Here is a 12,856-nt window from a genome sequence, read left to right on the forward strand (position 1 = left end):
TCTAAAACAACAGGAATAAAAGTATCAGAAAGAATAGATCAGTAAAACAAGGCTGCACTCACCTGAGTTTGCCAATGTAACTTTCCCCTTCACGAGATAAATCTGTTGGATCAGTGGAGATAAGATAGTTGGATGTTTTGCTCTTTTTCCGCTTTCTACCTGCAAGAAGAAATATCTGGAAAAAGAAAAAAATGTCAGTCAAAAATGTCAAGAGAACCACCGTGGCTTATTCCTTTTTTTTTTTTTTTAAGTTCATTTATTTTTGAGAGAGAGACAGCATGAGTGGGGAAGGGGCAGGGAGAGAGGGAGACAGAGGATTCCAAGCAGGCTCCGCGTTGTCAGCACCAAACCTGATGCAGGGCTCGAGCTCACGAACCATGAGATCCTGACCTGGGCTGAAGTCAGGCACTTAACCGACTGAGCCACCCAGGTGCCCCATCCCATCCTTCTAATTCTTTACTGCAGCTGCTTTCCTCATATTCCTTTTTGTATCTTCAGTGATATGAATACTGTCGTATTTATGCACCCTTCCTAAATCCCACTAGACTTGGACAATGACAGGGAAGCAGGAGAATGGCAGTAGCTAAGGAAGGGACTTTGAAATCAGACACAGGTTTGAGTCTGGCTCTGCCACGTATTAGTGTGACTTGAGGCGGGTATGTCACTCTCTATGCCCCAGTTACTCATCTATGAAGCAGGGATAAGAAATCCTATCTCACAAGATTGTGATAAGGATTATAGGAGATATTATATACATGAAGCATTTAGCACATGCCTGGTACAGCATAAACAATAAATAGTGGTTATAACAACAATGATATAAACCATCATCTCATTTCTGTGCTGTTAAAATCATCCACTTAGATCTGGCAGCAGCAATACAAAATACATTGTTCATTAGCAAGTATTAAATTGCCTCAAATTTGTATTTAAAGTAAATTAGAATTCCTAAAGTGAGAAATAAGATATTTCACTTGCATGTTGTTCCGTATTTCCACTTCCTCCTATCCCCTAAAGCTTGCTCTTTCTTCCACAATGTCATGTTCTACCATAATTAAAATAAAAACCAAAGAGCACACAGTAACACCCTCCCCCTGCCAAAAAGTTGGATAGAGGTGCAAATAATTACATTCAAATATTCTCTTCTACTTTCTTATATTCTGGATAAAACTTTTTTCTTTGGGGTGGAACAGATTTTGCCTATGAGACTATGAGCTCTTTCTTTGAAGACAGAACACAGCACCTGGGAGTTAGGAAGTACAATCTGCTTCCAGATGACTTAGTCTGTTACCAGTGCTGTTCCTCTATCCTAAGGCCCTTCAACAATCTATTCCCACAACATTCTTCCCCTCTATTTCAAGGTTTGTCTTAAGAATCAATTCTTAGGGTGGCTAAAATGAACAAATCAAGAGACTATAGATGCTGGAGAGGATGTGAAGAAATGGGAACCCTCTTGCACTGTTGGTGGGAATGCAAACTGGAAAACAGTGTGGAGGTTCCTCAAAAAATTAAAAATAGATCTACCCTATGACCCAGCAATAGCACTGCTAGGAATTTACCCAAGGGATACAGGAGTCCTGATGCATAGGGGCACATGTACCCCAATGTTTATAGCAGCACTCTCAACAATAGCCAAATTATGGAAAGAGCCTGAATGTCCATCAACTGATGAATGGATAAAGAAATTATGGTTTATATACACAATGGAATACTACCTGGCAATGAGAAAGAATGAAATATGGCCTTTTGTAGCAACATGGATAGAACTGGAGAGTGTTAGGCTAAGTGAAATAAGTCATACAGAGAAAGACAGATACCATGTGTTTTCACTCTTATGTGGATCCTGAGAAACTTAACAGAAGACCATGGGGGAGAAGAAGGAAAAAAAAAATTAGAGAGGGAGGGAGGCAAACCATAAGAGACTCTTAAAAACTGAGAATAAACAGGGTTGATGGAGGGTGGGAGGGAGGAGAAAGTGAGTGATGGGCATTGAGGAGGGCACCTGTTGGGATGAGCACTGGGTGTTGTATGGAAACCAATTTGACAATAAATTTCATATTTAAAAAACAAAGAATCAATTCTCAGGGTGCCCAGGTGGCTAAGTAGATTGAGCGTCCAGCTCTTGGTTTTGGCTCAGGTCATGATCCTGGAGTTGTGGGATTGAGCCCATGTCAGGCTCTGTGCTGAGTGTGGAGTCTGCTTGGGATTCTCTCTCTCTCTCTCTCTCTCTCTCTCTCTCTCTCTCTCTCTCTCTTTCACTCTCCCCCCACCCCCGTCCCTCTCTCCCACACTCACTCTCCCAAATAAATAAAAGAAAAATATTTTAAAAAAATGTTTTTAGTGTTTTATTTATTTTTTGAGACAGCGTGAGTGGGGGAGGGGCAGAAAGAGAGGGGGACAGAGGATCCAAAGTGGGCTCCATGCTGACAGGCTGACAGCACCAAGTCTAATGCGGGACTCTGAGATCAGGACCTCAGCCAAAGTCATTCACTTAACCAACTAAGCCACCCAGGCATCCCTAAACAAAACAAAAAAAATTTTTTAAAGAATCATTTCTCATACCTTCCGATTTTCATCTTTTTCCAAGTGCATATAGTAAGTGGGGAAGAGACCCCGATCCATTCCTTTTTTATCCCTGGTTATCCGACACTTTACTGTAATACCCCGAGGGGCAGGACTATATGCAAAGTCCTCCAAATTCTCCACTTCTCCCAGCTGGTTATCACTTTGTTGGGCTGCAGTACCATAAGCTCCTGTATCCTGAAAGAACAGCCACATGTGAGCGATAGAGGTTGGATCAGAAAACTTGTTATTCTTATCAAGAAACAACATACAAAATAATTTAGTGACTTATCCCTATGTCTCTAGTCTTCTGACAAAATAAAGGGAAACTCTGAGAAGTGAAATAGGCATATGAATATTGGGAATAATGAAGGAGCCAAGTACAAAAGTGGGATATAACTTCACAATAGCTGGCTTGAGACACAAGAAATTTAGGGGGGGGGGTCATGAACTTTAAGACTAAATTTGAGCTTAAATCTTTTGAAAGAGGGGCACCTGGGTGGCTCAGTTGGTTAAACATCTGACAGGCTCAGGTCATGATCTCATGGTTCATAAGTTCAAGCCCCACATCAGGCTCTCCACTCTTAGCACAGAGCCCACTTTGAGTCCTCTGTCCCTCCCCTTCTCTGCCCCTCCCCTTCTCTGCCCTTTTCCTACACGCGCATGTGCATGCACTCTCTCTTTCTCTCTCTCAAAAATAAAACATTTTTAAAAATCTTTTGAAGGAACCCTCATTCAGTAATCCTGTTTAAATATTAGAGATGCATTTGGGAAATAGTTAAATAAGTTCCAAAAGAACAAGTTTCAGAACTACGTACTGTGGTTGATTTCTGGCTGGATGCAGAACTGGGTCTCTCTGCATCTGAATATGGCGAATGACATAATTTCTTTCCTTCTTCTTCCCCATCAGTCTCCTCTTCATCAAAGTTCAAACTACCTGAGATACCTGGAAGAAAGGAAGAACTGTCAAAACTGCCAACACTGGTTTAAAAACTAAATCTTCAAACCAAAATAATTTTAATTTTCTTGCTTAAAACATCCCAGCTATTCTGACTTAAAATGTAGCTATTTTATCCAAATTTTGACAGCTCTTTCTTCATATTCTCACTCAGATCTATCCCTTGTTTTCCGTTTCCACTGTTGTCATGTATCTGATACAGAATTAATATCCAGAATACATAAAGCACTCCTACAACAATAGCAAAATAAACAACCCAATTCAGAAATAAGTAAAGAACATGAATAGACATTTCTTCAAAGAAGATATGTAAGTGGCCAATAAGCCCATGAAAAGATGCTCACTGCTAAGTGAAATATGCCAGTCACAAAAGGACAAATAAAAAAAAAAAAGGACAAATATTTTATGATTCCACTTATATGAGAAATCTAGAGTAGTCAAACTCATAGAGACAGAAAGTAGAATAGTGGTTACCTGGGATGCAGGGCATAGAAGAATGGGGAGTTATTATTTAATGATATAGAGTTTTATGGGAAGATGAAAAAGTTCTGGAGATGGATGGTGGTGATAGTTGCACAACAATGTGACTGTACTTAATGTCACTGACCTGTACACTTAAAAATGGGTAAAATAATAAATTTTATGTTATGTGTATTTTACCACAGTTTTAAAAATTCAATGATCTAGGGGCACCTGTGTGGCTCAGTTGGTTAAGCGTCCGACTTCAGCTCAGGTCATGATCTCGCAGTTTGTAAGTTCAAGCCCTGCGTTGGGCTCTGTGCTGACAGCTCAGAGCCTGGAGCCTGCTTCAGGTTCTGTGTCTCCCTCTCTCCCTGCCCCTCTCCTGCTTGCCCTCTGTCTCTCTCTCAAAAATAAATAAACTTAAAAAATTAAAATATAAATAAAAAATATATAAATAAATAATCTATTGTTCTCTACTACACCAGTTACTTTTTTGTTTTCCAGAATTTTGTTCATCTCTAAGTCTAGTTAACTAATTTGAGTTGGGAATGTTTGAAATGCCTTAGATTTATGAAGCATCTTTTTTTAATTTTAATTTTTTAATTTAATTTAATTTTTTGTTAAGATGAAATTTATTGTCAAATTGGTTTCCATACAACAGTCAGTGCTCATCCCAACAGGTGCCCTCCTCAATACCCCTCACCCACCCCCCCATCCCTCCCACCCCCCCATCAACCCTCAGTTTTTCTCTGTTTTTAAGAGTGTCTTATGTTTTGGCTCCCTCCCTCTCTAACTTTTTTTTTTTCTTCCTCTCCCCCATGGTCTTCAGGTAAGTTTCTCAGGATCCACATAAGAGTGAAAACACATGGTATCTGTCTTTCTCTGTATGACTTATTTCACTTAGCATAACACTCTTCAGTTCCATCCACGTTGCTACAAAAGGCCATATTTCATTCTTTCTCTTTGCCACGTAGTATCCCATTTATTTTTATTTTTTTATGAAGCATCTTTTATGAAAAATTAAAAATTATTTGATTAAAAACTATTTTCTCATTTTATCCTCACATTTATATGAGTTCAAAGAGGAGATACTGGTAGTCTTTCTTGTTTTGTTTCTTGTTTGTTTATGGATCATATCTAGGGAGGAACACAGACATAAAATAAAGTGTGATGTGTGTTGTAAGAGAAGTATAGTACTCAAATTTATATGTGATAATATCAGGCTGAGGAAGAATCATTTGCCCAAGAGAAAGACGCAGAGCCAAGACTGAAACTAAATTCCCTTTTCTCTTTAGGATAAAGTTATCCCTCATATTCAAATTATGAATTTACAAGTAGACTTAAAAATAGGCAGTGTGGCTTTTTTCTCAAACCATTTCTGCTTACATTCAACCATCTCAGAGGACAGACAACTATGATCTATTCAGTTCGCATTATGACTTTCAGTGGCATGTTGAATAAAAGTGGTGAGAGTGGATATCCTTGTCTTGTTCCTGACCTTAGGGGAAAAGCTCTCAGTTTTTCCCCATTAAAGATGATGTTAGCTATAGGTTTTTCATATATGGCCTTTATTATGTTTAGGTATGTTCCCTCTAAACCTACTTTGTTGAGAGTTTTTATCATGTTGAGAGTTTTCTGCATCTATTGAAATGATCATATGGTTCTTATTGTTTCTCTTATTGATGTGATGTGGATTGATTTGCAAATATTGAGCCACCCTTGCAACCTAGGAATAAATTCCACTTGATTGTGGTGGATAATTTTTTAAGGTGTTGTTGGATTTGGTTTGCTAGTATTTTGTTGAGATCTTTGCACACATGTTCATTGGAGATACTGGCCTGTAGTTTTCTTTTTTCGTGATATCTTTATCTGGTTTTGGAACCAGGGTAATGCTGGCCTCATAGAATGAATTTGTAAGTCTTCCTTCCTCTTCTATTTTTTGGAATAGTTCGAGAAGAATAGGCATTAACTCTTCTTTAAATGTTTGGTAGAATTCGCTTCTGAAACCATCTGGTCCTGGACTTTTGTTTGTTGGGGAGTTTTTTTAAATTACTGATTCTATTTATTTTCTGGTAACCAATCTGTTCAAATTTTCTATTTCTTCCTGTTTCAGTTTTGGTAGGTTATATGTTTCTAGGAATGTACCCACTTTTCTGTCCAATTAGTTGGCATATAGTTTTTCATAATATTCTAATTGTATTTCTGTGGGGTTGGTTGCTATTTCTCCTCTCATTTATTTGAATTCTTTGTCTTTTTTTTCTTGATAAGTCTGGCTAGAGGTTTATCAATTTTATTGACTTTTTTCAAAGAACCAGCTCCTGGTTTCATTGATCTGTTCTATTATTTTTTTTAGTTTCTGTATCATTTATTTCTGCTCTAATCTTTATTATTTCTTTCCTTGTGATGGTTATTAGGCTTTGTTTGTTGTTCTTTTTCTAGCTCCTTTAGGTATAAGGTTAGGTTATTTGATACTTTTCTTGCTTCTTGAGGTAGTCTTGTATTGCTATATACTTCTCTCTTGGAATGGTTTTTGCTGCATCCCAAAGGTTTTGAACCTCTCCCTCTCTAAAAAAAAGAAATGCACGGTATGACTTCAATCTTTTTGAATTTGTTGGGGTTTGTTTTGTGGCCTAATATGTGATCTATTCTGGAGAATATTCTATGTACACTTGAAAAGAATGTGTATTCTGCTGTTTTAGGATGGAATGTTTTGAATACATCTGTGAAACCCATCTGGTACATTGTGTCATTCAAAGTCATTGTTTCCTTATTGATTTTGTTTGGATGATCTGTCTATTGATATAAGTGGGGTGTTAAAGTCCCCTACTAGTATTGTATTACTATTGATTAGTTCCTCTATGTTTGTTGTTAACTGTTTTATATATTTGGGTACTCCAATGTTGGGTGCATATTTACAATTGTTATATCCTTTTTTTTTTTTTTTTTAATTTTACAGAGAGGGAGCACAAGCAGGGGTCAGGGGGAGAGGGAGACAGAATCTTAAGCATGCTCTATGCTCAGCATGGAGCCCAACATAGGGCTCAATCACACGACCCTAGGATCATGACCTAAGCTGAAATCAAGAGTTGGACACTCAACTGACTGAGCCACCCAGGCACCCCTACAATTGTTATTATTTTCTTGTTGTACTGTCACCTTTATGATTACATAGTGTCCTTCTTTTGTCTTGTTACAGTCTTTTTTTTAAAGGATTTTTTAAAAATGTATTTATTTGAGAGAGCACATATGAGTGGGGGAGGGACAGAGACAGAGAGAGGGAGAGTGAGAGAGGGAGAATGAATCCCAAGCAGGCTCTGCACTGTTAGCACAAAGCTTGATGCAGCACTCGATCTCATGAAAAGTGAGGTCATGACCTGGGCTGAAATCAAGATTCAGATGCTTAACCAACTGAGCCACCCAGGCCCTATAGCCTTTATTTTGTCTAAATAAGTATTGCTACTCTGGCTTTCTTTTGACATCCATTTGCATGATAAATGTTTCTCCATTCCCTCACTTTCAATCTGCAGGTATCTTTAGGTATAAAACGAGTCTCTTTAAACAGCATATGGATAGGCCTTTTTTTTTTTTTTTAATCTATTCTGTCACCCTGTCTTTTGATTGGAGTGTTTACTATTTATATTCGAAGTAATTATTGACAGATTTGTCTTCATTGCCATTTTATTACTTGCTGTGTGGTTGTTTCTGAAGATTTTCTCTGATCCTTTCTTGTCTTTCTTCCATGGTGCTGGGGTTTTTAATAATATATTTGGATTTCTTTCTCTTTATTCTTTGCATATTTATTAGTGGTTTTTGATTTGTGGTTAGCATTAGGTTTGCATATAACCTCTTCTGCATGTAGCAGCCTAATAGTCTATATTAAGTTGATGATCATTTAAGTTTGAACCCATTCCTTACTTCTCTCTTCCCCACTCTAGGTATATGATGTTATATTTTACATCATTTTATTTTGTGAGTTCCTTGACTGATTTTTTACAGAAAAATTCATTTTTACTGCTTTTAAATGTTTCCTACCTTAATATTGTCATTTTTGGTCTTTCCTTTCCATTCAAGGAGTCCTCTTTAATATTTCTTGCATGGCTGGTTTAGTGGTCAAGAGCTACTTTAGTTTTTGTTTTTCTGGGAAACTCTATCTCTCCTTCTATTCTGAATGATAGCCTTGCTGGATAGAGTATTCTTGGCTGTAGGTTTTTCCCATTCATGCCACTCTTTTCTGGCTTGGAAAGTTTCTGCTGAAAAATTCACTGAATATCCTTATGGGGTTTCCTTGTATGCAACTGTTTTTGTCTTGTGGCTTTTAATATATTTTTGTTATCACTATATTTGCCATTTTTTTAATTAAAAAAATTTTTTTAACGTTTATTTATTTTTGAGACATAGAGAGACAGAGCATGAACAGGGGAGGAGCAGAGAGAGAGGGAGACACAGAATCTGACACAGGCTCCAGGCTCTGAGCTGTCAGCACAGAGCCCGACGCGGGGCTTGAACTCACGGACCATGAGATCATGACCTGAGCTGAAGTTGGACGCTTAACCAACCAAGCCACCCAGGTGCCCCAATATATTTGCCATTTTAATTACAACATATCTTGGTGTGGATCTGCTTTTTGTTGGGGGATCTTTGTGCTTCCTGGGTCTAGATATTTGTTTCCTTCCCCAGATTAGGGAAGTTTTCAGCCATTATTTCTTCAGATAAATTCTCTGCCCCTTTCCCTCTTTCTTCTTCTTCTGGGACTCCTATAATACAAATGTTATTATGTTTGATGGAGTCACTGAGTTCCCAAGTCTATTCTCATTCTGCATAATTCTTTTTTCTCTCTTTTGTTTATTCTGTCTTCTAGGTCATTAATTTGTCCCTTTGCTTCTTCTAGCCTGCTTTTCATTCCAACAAGCATGTTTCTCATTTCATTTATTGAGCCCTTTATATCTGCTATGCTATTCCTTATCTCTGTGTTAATGGTCTCACTGATGTCCTCCACTCTTTTCTCAAGTCCAGTGAATATTCTTATGATCATTGCTTTAAATTCTCCATCAGGCATGTTACTTACCCCTATTTCACTTAGATCTCTTGCTTGGCCTTGTTCTGTTCTTTCATTTGGGACAAATTCCTGTCTTCTCATTTTGTCTAAATCTCTGTGCCTGTTTCTCTGTGTTAGGAAAGTCATCGATGTCTCCTGTTCTTGAGGGTAATGGCTTTATGAAGAAGAGATCCTCTAGTGCCCTGCAGTGTACCGCCCCCTCTTCTCCAGGGCCTGGTGCCTCTAGGAGTGTCTCAAATGTGTCCTACATGTGCCTCACTGTTGTGTCTTAGCCATTTTATCCTCTGGCCAGTCCTCTGAAGAGGCTCCTGTTGTGGGCAGTGTTTGGTCCCTGGCCTGAACAAGATGCGTCTTAACTAGATATGCTCTGGTCTGCTTGTGAAATGAGTCCTGTTGCCACCACTACTGGAATCGAAGCCTCACCAAACTTCTGGTCAGGGAGATATGGTGTGGGCAGGGTTTGGGCTGGTCTTCTGGGGGAGGAGACTTGTCATGCCAGGACTGAGGCATGCATGACTGGGAAAGGCAATTCCACCCAAGCATGGGGGCAGGTGGGGCTTAGTGTAAGCAAGTTAGGTAGTGAGTGTCAGCGCTGCACTGGTTCCTACAGGTGGCTGTGTGCTTTTGCTGAGGGATGGGGGAGAGAATTGGTGCCTGCCAGTTCCTTTGTTCCTGGAGGGGGTCTCTCTGTGAATGCTGTCTCTCTGGGGCATGCTCCAAGATGAGCAACTAACCTCCCCACTGTGTGTCCTAGGCTCTCTTCAGATCACTGCTTCCATACTCTATGTCCACAGGTTGTTTGCCTGCCTTCTCTCCAAGAGCAGTGCAGTGCTCTCTGGGCTCTCCCTGAGCCAAGCCCGCTGACATTTAGAACTCTAGGCTTTAAGCCCCACTGGTTGCAAAAACACGCAATTCAGCCCCTCTCACTTTCTAAATCAATCACTATGGGGATTTATTTTCTCCATGTGCTTCCCTCTGTGTTAGTCTGTCTCTCACCCTTTTCTGCAACTGCAGCTCCCTCCCCACTGTAGCAGCCATGATTCATTTCTTCCCAAACTTTATCTCCATACTTCCTAACTTCTTCAATATGGCCTCTTCTCTACCTTTAGTTGTGAAGTATGTTCTGCCAGTCTTCAGGTCCATTTCTGGAGTATTCAGGATGATTTCATAGTTATCTAGTTGTGTTCAAAGGGCGAAGTGAGCCTAGGGTACTCCAAATCCACTGCCATCTTCCCCCTCCATACCCACTGTTCACTTTAAATGGGTCAATAGTATGGCATGTTAAGTATATCTCAATAAGGCTATTTAAAAAATTCTTCAGTTTGTGAAGGGGATTTTTTCTTTTGTTTTCTAAAATGTTAACCCTTTTTCTCTTTTGTAGCAAAAAGGCGTAAAACTCTTCAGATCTCACCATCAATATGGATGTCTTCCGTTAGTACTATGTTTGCAAATTCCATTTTTATAGAAAGAACTCAGCTTATATGAACATAAGTCTGGTCTATATGATCAGAGCCCACTTACCCCTCCTCCAGGCTCACCTCTCTAATCCCTCTGCCCACATCTTATCCCCTCATACTCTGCTCTAGCCATTCTGAACTGGCCAGTGCCTCTTCCTGCATCATGCTCTAGCTTGGACATCATTTTCTCTGGGAAGCTTTCCAAACCTTCAGCTCTGGGTTAGGTACCCCTCTCAATGCTCCGTTGGCTATTTATGTACATGATGCCTCAATTAGAATACACACTTCAGGAGGACAGGAACTTTGTTTACTATTGTAGCCCAAGTGTCTAGAACAATGCCTAATATATAGTATATACTCAATACATGTTTCTTAGATGAGTATGTGAATTTGTTTGCGTGTACATCTGTTCTACTACTGTGTGGTAGAATCTCCTGCTTCACACATCCCAGGACCTACGATGTCCATCTATTACAAAGCAGGGACCTGATAAACATGTCTTCATACCAATTTCAGTCTTCTTAGCAGAAAAAAGGACACTTAATTCCTTCCACTATAAAATTATTTTTCTAAGAAGGAAAATAAACTACAAGAGATCTCCAAAATGTATAGGAATATCCATGGAAATGATAACTCCAACTAGCAGAAAGTAGGCTCTAGTAAAAGTATTAGCTCTAGTAAAGTATTAGCTTAAGGATATTTTGATACAATTTGTATTTCTGCTCAGCTGTTACTTGTTTTTCCCCTTATCACTAGATCAATATAAACTGAAATGGAGGCCAAGTAGGGGTGCTGAGTGGCAACTTTGTCAAAAGAAGGGAGTGGGAACTAAAAATAAAATGTCATGTTGCCTGGCTGGCTCAGTCAGTAGAGCATGCAATTCTTGATCTCGGGGTTGTGAGTTCGAGCCCAACACTGGGTGTAGAGATTACTTAAAAATAATATCTTAAAGGGAACCTGGGTGGCTCAGCTGGCTAAGTGTCCAGCTTCAGCTCAGGTCATGATCTTGCAGTTCGTGGACTCAAGTCCTGCATCCGGCTCTGTGTTGACAGCTCAGAGCCTTGATCCTGCTTCAGATTCTGTGTGTGTGTGTCTCTCTCTCTCTCTCTCTCACTTCAGATTCTGTGTGTGTGTGTGTGTGTGTGTGTGTCTCTCTCTCTCTCCGCCCCTCTCCCACTCATATTCTGTCTCTCTCTTTCAAAAATAAATATTAAAAAAAAATTTTAAAGGGGCACCTGGGTGGCTCAGCTGGTTAAGTGTCCAACTTCAGCTCAGGTCATGATCCTACAGTTTGTAAGTTCAAGCCCTGTGTAGGGCTCTGTGCTGACAGCTCAGAGCCTAAAGCCTGCTTCAGATTCTGTGTCTCCTGGGGCGCCTGGGTGGCGCAGTCGGTTAAGCGTCCGACTTCAGCCAGGTCACGATCTCGCGGTCCGTGAGTTTGAGCCCCGCGTCAGGATCTGGGCTGATGGCTCGGAGCCTGGAGCCTGTTTCCGATTCTGTGTCTCCCTCTCTCTCTGCCCCTCCCCTGTTCATGCTCTGTCTCTCTCTGTCCCAAAAATAAATAAAAAACGTTGAAAAAAAAAATTAAAAAACAGATTCTGTGTCTCCTTCTCTCTCTGCCCCTCCCCCATTCACACTCTGTCTCTCAAAAATAAACGAAAAAAAATTCCACACTTCTAAAACTCAAACAGGAATAAATAGAAAATTTGAACAGACCCATAACTAGTGAAGAAATTGAATCAGTTATCAAAAATCTCCCAACAAATAAGAGTCCAGGACCAGATGGCTTCCCTGGGGAATTCTACCAGACATTTAAAGCAGAGGTAATACCTATCCTTCTCAAGCTGTTCCAAAAAATAGAAAGGGAATGAAAACTTCCAGACTCATTCTATGAAGCCAGCATTACTTTGATTCCCAAACCAGAGACCCAGCAAAAAAAGAGAACTACAGGCCAATCTCCCTGATGAATATGAATGCAAAAATTCTCAACAAGATACTACAAATCGAATTCAACACATATAAGAATTATTCACCGTGATCAAATGGGATTCATTCCTGGGCTGCACGGCTGGTTCAACATTTGCAAATCAATCGATGTGATACATCACATGAATAAAACAAAAGATAAGAACCATATGATCCTGTCAATTGATACAGAAAAAAGCATTTAACAAAATACAGCATCCTTTCTTAATAAAGACCCTCAAGAAAGTCGGGATAGAAGGAACATACTTAAACATCATAAAAGCCATTTATGAAAAGCCCACAGCTAATATCATCCTCAATGGGGAAAAACTGAGAGCTTTCCCCCTGAGATCAGGAACACGACAGGGATGTCCACTCTCACCGCTGTTGTTTAAC

The 12,856-nt window shown here is 39.7% G+C and overlaps 1 protein-coding gene across 6 annotated transcripts in view; it reads right to left on the reverse strand.

Annotated features, from left to right (window-relative positions):
- Window positions 1–12,856, reverse strand: part of TULP3 (TUB like protein 3) — a 65,063-nt gene that overhangs the window by 4,863 nt on the left and 47,344 nt on the right. For 5 of the 6 annotated variants that reach the window (XM_058744031.1, XM_058744036.1, XM_058744032.1 and 2 more), the window contains exons 5-8: window positions 5,048–5,119; window positions 3,381–3,508; window positions 2,563–2,760; window positions 63–175 (exon numbers count right to left, since the gene is read on the reverse strand). In XM_058744031.1, the coding sequence (XP_058600014.1) occupies window positions 63–175; window positions 2,563–2,760; window positions 3,381–3,508; window positions 5,048–5,119 (511 nt within the window). The remainder of the gene's footprint in view (window positions 1–62; window positions 176–2,562; window positions 2,761–3,380; window positions 3,509–5,047; window positions 5,120–12,856) is intronic. The other variant, XM_058744033.1, reaches the window with a different exon arrangement.

This window comes from Neofelis nebulosa, chromosome 8, assembly GCF_028018385.1.
Source record: "Neofelis nebulosa isolate mNeoNeb1 chromosome 8, mNeoNeb1.pri, whole genome shotgun sequence".
Lineage (NCBI taxonomy): Eukaryota > Metazoa > Chordata > Mammalia > Carnivora > Felidae > Neofelis > Neofelis nebulosa.